The sequence below is a fragment of the Cornus florida genome, unplaced genomic scaffold (assembly GCF_030987335.1).
Source record: "Cornus florida cultivar Cherokee Brave unplaced genomic scaffold, ASM3098733v1 CherokeeBrave_3.0.0_Hap2_Chr02, whole genome shotgun sequence".
NCBI lineage: Eukaryota > Viridiplantae > Streptophyta > Magnoliopsida > Cornales > Cornaceae > Cornus > Cornus florida.
This window is the reverse complement of record NW_026775572.1, coordinates 1264512-1274658: the sequence shown is the minus strand read 5'-3', so window position 1 is coordinate 1274658 and position 10147 is coordinate 1264512. Positions and strand designations below refer to the sequence as shown.

General features: G+C 34.2%; 1 protein-coding gene across 4 annotated transcripts; it reads right to left on the bottom strand.

The window, feature by feature from the left end:
* Window positions 1-341: 341 nt before the first annotated feature.
* On the bottom strand, window positions 342-9793 carry LOC132291201 (DNA-(apurinic or apyrimidinic site) endonuclease, chloroplastic). 4 transcript variants are annotated; one of them, XM_059790258.1, is made up of 12 exons: window positions 9664-9793; window positions 9146-9305; window positions 8948-9048; window positions 8090-8169; window positions 7647-7907; window positions 7210-7535; window positions 5836-5946; window positions 4693-4830; window positions 4515-4562; window positions 3397-3477; window positions 1936-2095; window positions 342-859 (listed from the first exon to the last, which is right to left on the bottom strand). In XM_059790258.1, exons 1-12 carry the CDS (start codon window positions 9711-9713, stop codon window positions 738-740), a joined length of 1638 nt encoding a protein of 545 aa, XP_059646241.1. In that variant the 5' UTR covers window positions 9714-9793; the 3' UTR covers window positions 342-737. The 4 variants fall into 4 exon arrangements, with proteins under 4 accessions (XP_059646241.1, XP_059646242.1, XP_059646245.1 ...); XM_059790259.1 differs by having other exon boundaries at window positions 8090-8166; XM_059790262.1 differs by having other exon boundaries at window positions 9146-9297; window positions 9664-9730.
* Between the last annotated feature and the right edge of the window lie 354 nt (window positions 9794-10147).

Genomic DNA, 10147 nt, shown 5'->3' with positions numbered 1-10147 from the left:
TGATTGTACATAAATGCCTTGGCTCCATATATAAGAAGTTCGTAAAAAATAAATTAAAAAATTTAATCCAAGCAGCAAAAATCACTAGAGCTAGTAGCACAGCGGTAGGATGCAACAGTTTAGGAAGTATTATTCATTACAATGTCGACACTTGATTTATGCTGATTGGAAAGTTCATCAAAGTCAAGTTGAGAGTTGAGACATGATTTAATTTAGTAGAAGTAAATAAGCTAATTGTATATTACATGCTGCGCAGAACCAAATAGATTGCATTACAAAAGCAAAGCAATTTACTACAAGGTTTACAAAGAAAATCCATACTACATACAAATGCTTCCACATAAAAAGGAATTGAATGGATCTTAACCAAAACAGCCACTGGTAGTGTTCATTGATGCACAAACTGTGAATCAGCAGTTTTTAATTGAAACCAACTCGGAAAATTTTCAATCAACATAATTTCTACATTTCAAAATATCAATTTCCATTCACTCCTAGAGTTTTCATTTGATAATTTTGTGAACGAAAGATGCCAATTTTCAAGAAATGAATTTGGCATACACCATGCCAATGCTGATCGACAACTTCAGAATCTTGCATTTATGGCCATTACCTCCACCAAAATTGTTAGTATTACGTCCACCAAAATTGTTACTAGCCACATGATTTTGTGATGAATACCCAAAAGATAAGTCTTAATGGGCCCCAAGGAATCAGCTCCAATGATGCTGATGAAGCTAGAGCTTGAGAATGAGGCCAATAGGACAATGATCACTTCCAGTAACATCTGGGAGAATGTAAGAGTCGTGAACCTTGTCAGCAATGGATTCTGAGACAAGGAAGTAGTCAAGCCGCCATCCTGTTTCACAATCAAGATCAAAGATGAAATAAGATGGCATGAACCAGACCCCAAAGGGCTTGCAGTTTGTGGTTTGTGCTGACAGAACAATACCTAAAGCAGAGCAGTTAGAAATGATATAAGTAAGCATGGGATAGGGCACAAAACCCATCCTTGTAAATGAAAATATTGCACAAGAAAAGAGAAGGAGTCACCACCACAATTATCAAACACCACAAATAAAATATTGGAACCTCACCTCAGGAATACAAATTTTAGGTAACCTCACACACCATTGTTATCTTCGCCATAGGTTCTCTCCCAAGCTCATAACATAATCTCCCTTCCTGTGTTGGAAGGAAAAGGGAAGAAAGAACAGGTTTTTTTTCTTTTTTCACCACGGGGAATTTTTTGCCCCTAATTCCCAGTAACATCAAACCTCAGTCAATTCCATGCATTACCATTTCCTTACAACATCTATCATCATTCCTTTTTGTTTTTCTCTTTTACATCCTAAAGAACGGAAAAGAGAATATAAAACTAACTGGCAGTTGATGAATCCAGACACCAGAATTCACAGCCCATCTGCTTCATTGGGAGTCACGATCTCTCCTATTTTACAAGGATGGCAGAGTATTCAATCGTTTTATGTAACCATTCATTTAAAATACTAGGATCAGCATAATAAATGCAAAAATACAAAGTCGCTTATTCAAGTTATTTAAATCTGTAGACATGGGAAAAATGGCTCAATATTAAGAAATGATATTTCAGAAATATATAACAGCGTCCTTCCAACTCAGGCAGAATTAGCGTATCATAATAAATCATCTAAAGTACCAAAAGGGCCATTCCATATTCTATTATCCTGACCTATGTGCACGATGGAGAACCACAAGTATTACAAGTCCATAATGCTATTTTCTAGACAGAAACAGAATTCTAGTATAGAACAAAGACGATAACATGGGCTAGAATGATGAATATCATTGCATACCAACAAAAATTGGCTTTCCTGAAAAACTCTGATAATTTAATAAGTATCAACCAATAGATAAAATAGAATGTCACTTCAAGAGAAGTAGATTGTGAAATACCTTTATTACTTTTGCGCCCACCATGCCTGAAACCCCAGTAAGTATAGCCAACAACACCAGGATGCTGCTTCCTAAAGGTATCCACAAGACCCCTAGATAAGAAGTTTGTCCCAAATGATCGTCTTTCTTCATCTGTAAAACCAGCACTTCTTCTATTTCCCTATAAAACAATTGGGCATGACAATGAAAACTATCAAAATCCAAGTGCATGCACAGAATGGATAATCATTTGAACCCCAGATAAATAATGCCTAAACAATACCGTTTTAAAATTTTATAATAAATCTTCTCTACATGGCAATCTACTAACATCAGTTATTATTAATGACACCACAGAATTAGATTAAAATTTGAAAGATAATCAGGAAGAAATTCATTCAGATATGAACAGAATAGATCAAATAAAAATGATGTAATGATGGGAAAAGTTTAAAAATGCCAAAAATATGGAAATCACAAAAGCAACTTATTTACCAACAAATGAACTACTCCCATCCAAATCCACTTAATCTATTCGAGTATGGATGTTGATGCAGCAGTATTTATAGCAGCAGGTTTATGGACAAAGCGAGAGAACTCAAGAAATGCCTTGCACTGAGCTGGGAGTAGCTTGGTGTCTATTATGGTTCATCAATGCTGCGATATATTTATCTTGTTTTATTTATGCTTACAATGATTTAGTTAGGTAAGGTATCCTTTTATACAAGTTATTGTAGGCTAAAGATTAACAAGAACCAATTGTTCGCCATTTCTGGGCATTTCCCTAATTGTTTTCTCTTGCTATTTTCTTCCTTTTTTCTTGTTCTATTAGCAGGTTGGTTGGCTGCTCTTCATGATCAGTTGTTGAGCTAAGGGAAGGGTGCAAAATTCCAATTTCTCATCGAAGGGCTGCATCAAGTTTGGCTACCAGCTGTTAGGCTCAAAACTAGCAAAATTACAGTTTGATATATACGTATAATGCATATATATAGCCGAATAAAAAATCTTCCAATCTAATTCCAACAAAATTATATAAACTTCAAATGCAAATAATTCTGGCTCAGTCGAAATTGGGAAGCTCTGGACTCACTGAATTCCACCCTGCAAACACCTAATATACTGCCACCTACTCGTGTAGAATCACTGAAGTTCACTTTACCCAATAAGTCAAAGGCAATAACAGCATAAACTAGCTCTTAATAGAAAACAAATTTAACACCAACGTATCAGACAACTCATTAATCAACCATGGATTTGCCATGAAATGAAGTAAACAAACTAATTCAGTCATATACCAATCACAAAAATCAGCAATTCCACAATGGTAGTGAAACACAAGGCAGTGACATTTGCTATTCAGTAGCTCTACTTAGAGCAGATGCCAACTTCTTGCCTGGGATATGCTTGTGGTCCGAATTAATGTTTAAGAAGTTGAGAACAATCAGAGAAAGCATTTACAATGATAGAATCTTGATTACTTACAGCAGGATTATGGATGTCTATCTCTTCGTGAGCACAGTTCAGGTCTCCAGTCAAAATGACAGGCTTTGACTTCTCTAGCTCCTGTATCATGCATGTGAAGGAAAAGGATATAAGCACAAAGGCCTGACCATTAAAAATCATGCATCAACTATTGCTTTTAACTTTATGATGAAGTGATATATGATGGAGGAGAAATGAAACCACAAGAAAGATCCATCCACACCCACATCCCACACCGCGTCTCTGTAATTCTTATTGGAAAACATTTCTGTAAAGATTGGAACCATAAAAACTAGATAAAGTATAATCAGATTAAATGCATTCTTAAGGTATATAACACTGTTGTCGTGTCAAAGTGATTGGTGAATAGTAAAAACGGAAATTATTTTCAGAAAATTCTCCTGACTTTCTAATGAAACATACTAAAGATTTTATTCCAGAGATCATTCTTCTTGGAGAAGGTTAGCTAATAAATCCAAAGTGAATGAAAAATAATCAGCATGTCAAGTGTAGAAGAAAAAAGAGCAGAAACGAAAAACTATAGTTCATGAGCTTAAAATGAAAACATATGGAAGAGGGGAAAAATATGATACACAAATAAATATGATGCAGAACATAGACTGACCTACGAACCTATACTAGACTAGAAGGCTATCCTAAGGGCTGAAATTAGATAAAGATGCTATGGCTGATGCATTAAAGTTTTTGCAGAGATATTTTTGTATTTTGGCAGGGATATTTTTGTGTAATCTTAGCTAGTAACTTCCCTTATATATTTTGAGTTTCCTTCATTGTTAAGGAACGTTTTGGTGCCTATAGATGGGCATATATGCAACTCATATAATTAGTGAGTCTCAGAGGTCTTCCCTCTCTTCTTCTTCCCCTATTCTTGCTGTTCTTTACCCCTCAGTCAGTCTAGCCTACCTCTTCACTCTGTTTCCTCGTCCCCTTCATCTGTTTCTCCCCCTTTTCATCTAGTCTCATCTCATCTTCTAATTCCCATCCCTTCTTTCATTCTAATTCAAAAATTGTATCAAAGCAGGCCTATCCATCCAGTATCAAAATATGTGCTCGATGATGCAATATAAAAGATTAAAGACCAGTAAATGTAGACTTACTTTCATGTAATCGCTGAGAGACGGATCCCACTGTGTAACCCTGTAAGACTATTACCAAAGACAAACATATCATTCCAAAAAAATTCCTTTTAAAAATTATACTCTGAAAGATATAATATGATCTACTCTGGAGAAAATAAAAAAAAGGTAGAATAGAGATAGAAACAGGATAAAGTACCAGTCTTTTAAGACCATCCCCAGAATTAGGAACATATCCATTTATTATATAATACTTATCAAACTCCACCGTCACTAGTCGTCCTTCACTATCGTGATCTGACATGCCTAGGCCATATGTGACCGAAAGTGGCTTTATCTGCCAGACAAGTCATGATCTCAGAAAGTGAAAAAGAAAAATATATATATATATCTAGTAACAATAAAAATATATATAAACTATTTTTAGGGCAAAAATTGCAGGTATCTCAAATAATCAGGCTGGAAACTATCGCATATCAGGAGAATAAAACAGAACATGCTAGCAACAGTTTTTTTTTTTACACACTATTATTGTGGGTTAGTAAAGGAAGATATGATAGCATGTGGATTGACCGAGGCTATGGCCTCAAATACAGCGGAATGGAAATATGAGATTCATGTAACCGACCCCAAGTAATTGGGAAAAGGCATGATTGTTGATGATGTTATTTGTTTTTTTACGGACAGGTCATGAAACTGAACGTTTTCTCTTTACTACCAATTGCAAACAAGATATCAACTAAGGTGACCAATGCGAAAATTTATCAATCTAAACCTAGAAAGAAATAATATCAAGGTCAAATAATAATATTAGCTATATAGTTGTCAAGAACACTACTTTTTATTGAAGTGTGGATACAATCAGCCACATTATACAAATTCCATGGGCTCAAGTCCCAACATGTAGCTTTCTTTAGAAAGGTAAATAATAATAATAATAAACAATAATAATAATAAATAAATCTTTTGTCTTTTTTTCTTCTTCCTGGCTACTGCTCTTTTTTCTTTCCCCTCCACGCTTCCACCTCTTCCTGATAACTGCTCAACATGTAATTTAACCAAGTCCAAAAGTTCAGTTTTGACATAACAAATGAATTGTGTGGATATTCAATAAATGCTCTGGGAAGCGTAGGATCTAATGTAAGCAAAAGTGCACATTCAGCTAAAGCGGATGGTAAAAGAAACATCCATGCACAAAGTAGAAATCATTTGTTAACAGTGCAACAGGCACAAATAGAGAATTGTGACTAGTTTTATTAGTGAACTAAACTGAATACTATATTTTTAAAGATATAATATAAAAAACTATATTGTTCCGAAAAGGAAAAAAGACCGAGTATACCCGTGATACAATTGCAGTACCAGAATACCCAAGTTTGGAGACACTACAAGTCCAAAAGCTATTCTCATAGCCATCTAGGAGAGTCTGTTTGATTGCCTCAACATCCTTCTCCTGCATATAGGAATAAAATATGCAGTTACTTAAAAATAAATAAATACGTTCTACACCTATTATTATTATAGTTATCCATTTGCAGGCAAGCGGGAATGGGATGAAGATGCTATTCATGTTCCTTGGAAGACTCAAACCCAAGTATGTGGTGTTTACCACTAGCATGATTACTAGCTAAGATAATTGGCATTTTCAAAAAAAAAAAAGAAGTAAAAAATGGTCACCAATCACAACCTAACATGATACACAATTCAGAAATTCAATAAAATGTAATTAATAAATTTATTTTTATTTTTTATTTTTTCTATTTCATAGGTTAGGTACCAAATTCTTACTATGTCTAAATCATGATATCAGACTGATCTTAACAAGTTTATAAAAAATTAAAAAAAAAAAATAAATAAATAAATAAATCTTTTTTTTTTTTTTTGTTCAAAACATTCACTGTGGAAAACATTTTTATAGCAGTGATTTCCTCTCTTTTCCCCCCTTTATGCAAGCAAGACAAGCACAAACCCACAATTGCCACTTACAAGACTTGAATCCTCAATCTTCCACTTGGAAAGCAGAGGAGATGGCACTAGAGCTACGCTCTTGGTGCAATATCTATTTTTAGTAGAAAATACAAACATATTGATTTCCAGCATTGCAAGAACTTTATTGGAGCATTTGTACTCTCAATTCCTAATCCAAATAAGAGAGGAAAACTAAAGTGAAAAGTGAATATTTCAAGCTTCACTTTTTCATTGTTTCTTCGGAGGTGAGGGTAACTTATAGTACGAACTGAGGTTCAGAGCAACAATATCAACAACTGAGGGTTAATAAACCTTCCACGCTCTAAAAATTGTGAGGGGAAGATAATCAAATAGTAAGGTTTACAGAACTGTGGAAAGTTCAGCAATAGTTAGCATACTTATGGAGAATAATGCAAACATGAAAGTTTATACCTACATAATAACTTCCGCAAGAAAGATAAACAATATTGACCCATAAAAAGCCATATATATATAAAGAAAATAAATTATGGCTAACAACATAATCCACCATTAGAAGAATGTCAGGAAATTTAATTTTCAAATAACAAAACTAATCACACTAGTAAAAATGGGAAACTTTTTCATCATGTGCAGATTCACAGTAAACATAGTTTTATCCTCCTTTTGTTCTGGAGATATTTGATCAGCAACTTAAAACATCCCTTAGAGCAGCTGACTACAGTTGATTCTTCCTGATATAACAAACAGCAAAAAGGGGGAAACTTGCCTGTAGTTTGGTCTCTTGCAAGCACAACACATCAAAATCCTCTCTTTGTGCAAGTTGCAGTGCGGAGAACCCCTCTAGCTTCAATAATGCTCTTAAACCATTGACATTCCAAGAGATGATCTTCACACACTGTGTGCCACAAGCAAGAGGAGGAGGTCTCATAGTTCTGGGATTGTATGGAATCCATCCTTTTTGTGGCTTTTTGTGCGCAAGAACTGTCCAAGGTTCATCTTGATTCATGGATAGAACTACCCCATCAGCAGCTCCAACCTCTCTACTAGCAATTTCTAAGGGACCTTTTCTCTTTGGCAGGATAGGTTTCTTACCTACAAACATTATCCGTAGGAGAACACATTCACCTAATTATCAATACGAATGTAACACTACACCAATTTTAGTTCATTTACAAAAGGAAAAGAAGGTAAAAATCGAAGCACCTGAAATATCATTGGTTTTTGCCGAGAAAGTTTGCTTCGTTGCAAGTAGTGTAGTTTCAACTTCAGCACTACTAACCTCAACTTGAACCTGTTTTACTCGTCTCTTAGTGTGTTGAAGTCCAGAAACCTCTGAAACAGTGTTCATATTCATAAGGTTTTGACTAGATGAACTGTCAGCCTTCCTTTTAGATGAACTATTCTCAGTATAAATTGGTTCCAATTCAGAGGATGCTAGACCTTCTACTGTGGGGCAACTTCCACCTGCAATTAGAGGGAACTAATGATTGTAAATGAATGCCTAGCTTTGTGCTCTATGACTCTATCCGCTAGCCAAGAAAATAAAGCAAAAGAACAAGAATTTGAAACTATAAAATTTCACCTTCTCACCAACTTAACTTAAACACTACAAATACTACAAGTTGGGTACAGTTTGAGTAGGATACCATCCACTTTGCTATTCAGGAAACTCCTCAACGCAGATACAAGATCACGTTTACAACCTTTGGCAGAGACCCCAAAACTCCTATAAATTCAGAAAGGTCAATATAAAAGTTCAAATTATAAGATGTAATGCTGCAAAGTATTGTATTCATTACGTATTCCCTTCCATAGACAGTGACGGCCAGAAAGAAAAATTTGCACAAGGAAGTCAAAGAAGTTTTCAAGAATTATGAAGGTTAGCTAACTCATTAGCTCAAGTACTTGGTGTGAGCTGCACAATTCATATTATAATATTAGTCTCTATCTAGGGCAATACGGCTTCCATATTATAGACCATCCAATGAATATAGATACATTTCAGATTGGATACAAACAATATGATTTTTTTATTTATTATTTACTTTTTTCTATAAGAGAATTGTATAATGCTACATGTTTTCATTTAATACGCATCAAACTCAAACATAAGGTACCGAATGCATCAATTTATCTCCTACAAATTTTTGTCATTGCCACATACTTCTCCAACCAGCATTCCAGCAGAGAGTGACAAAATAAAAAAGTTCTCCAATGCCAAGACATGTCAGGAAAGAAAACAAGATACACGTTTGGATCTTAAAATTTTAAGAATAATTATTTATGAACCAAGAAAGCTACATTCAAATGAGCCTAATACAACTACTCTACTTTGTTAGGTTAGTTGTCCCTAGTATTTACAACCAGAACATAGTAAAATATACCATTCATAATTCAATTTCTTTTCTTTTCCTGCCTTTCTCAGTAATCAAATATCAAGTATATATTACGTTACGGATACTTGTGCTATCAAGAACAAAATAAGCCTCAAACTTAGAATTTACCTTAATTTTGATCTGAGTTGTTGAACTGTCATTCTTTCCAGGCTGTCAGAATCATCCCCAAGAATCTCAGGTTCTACTGTTTTACCTTCCACAACGTTTTCCTACAAGCAATTGAATAGTCAAAGAAAAGTATACACACAAATGACTACCAAAGCATTCAAAAAGAGAAAGACGAGTTTATGCAAAGCAAAATATAACCTTGACAATAGCCTTCTTAGCTTGTGATGTATCAATACTCATTGATTCGGTTAACTTCCCCGTAACAGAGGAATTAGAAAGCAGTCGTTTAGACCTCATTGATTTTGCTCCAACCGAAACAAATGCCCCAACTTTCAAATTTCGCTGAATCACTGCAGAACTACAAAATTCTCGTTCAACTTTAGCTGTGAAAAATATTAGATTCAACGTAAATGGTTTGGTTTCCGGGATACTATAAGTTACAGCATTTACAACTGTTCCTCCGTATAAATGGAGATACTTTGTTCCGTTTGGTTGCCGAGAAAACTTATTAAAAAAAATAAAAAAATAAAACACAAATTTCACTATTTAGCTCTTAAAAAACCAAAAACCTTTAGTCAATAGATGGAGATAATGCCAAAATTTCTCGTCTTTCTTTTTCTTTTCACTCAATTTTCTCAGCAACTAAAAGGAGGGTTGAAGGAGGAAAAATAAATGTAACTTTATATCTTTCGTGTAGACAATATATATATATATACCTACTAAATTTTACAAAGCACTGCAACCCTAATCTCAGAGCTTGTTCCATTCATGGAGAGAGGGGAAAGAAAAACAGGGTGCTTTCATTAAGCAGTATGATGTGATGGGGCGCAGGTTAGCAGCAAACCCGGGTTCAGCAAACAAGGAACCGTACACGTGGATTTGGCAATAATAGCTGACCCTCAATTCTCTTTAAAAAAATAAAAAAACAAAAAATTAATTATACAGTTCATTCCTATGATTTGTCATATAGTGATCTCCCTTATAATTTTATAAATTACACGAATTTTTTTTAAAAATGAAACTAATTTACATAAACCTCCCTTTTATAACAATTATAAATTAACGCAAGTCAATGATAAATTTTATTAATATAATAAATGAAAATTTCTAAAATACTTTCATCTCATTCTATATAACTAATTAGGTCTTTTATGATAAATTTTATTAATATAATAAATAAAAATTTCTAAAATACTTTCA

Excerpts from the sequence above, each read along its gene's own strand:
- LOC132291201 (XM_059790258.1), bottom strand. The coding sequence starts at position 9,713 with ATGGAACAAGCTCTGAGATTAGGGTTGCAGTGCTTTGTAAAATTTAGT. Across the intron at positions 9,049-9,145 it reads CTAAGAAGGCTATTGTCAAG|GAAAACGTTGTGGAAGGTAA; the intron begins GTTATATTTTGC and ends AATTGCTTGTAG. Across the intron at positions 2,096-3,396 it reads TAGACATCCATAATCCTGCT|GGAAATAGAAGAAGTGCTGG; the intron begins GTAAGTAATCAA and ends ATTGTTTTATAG.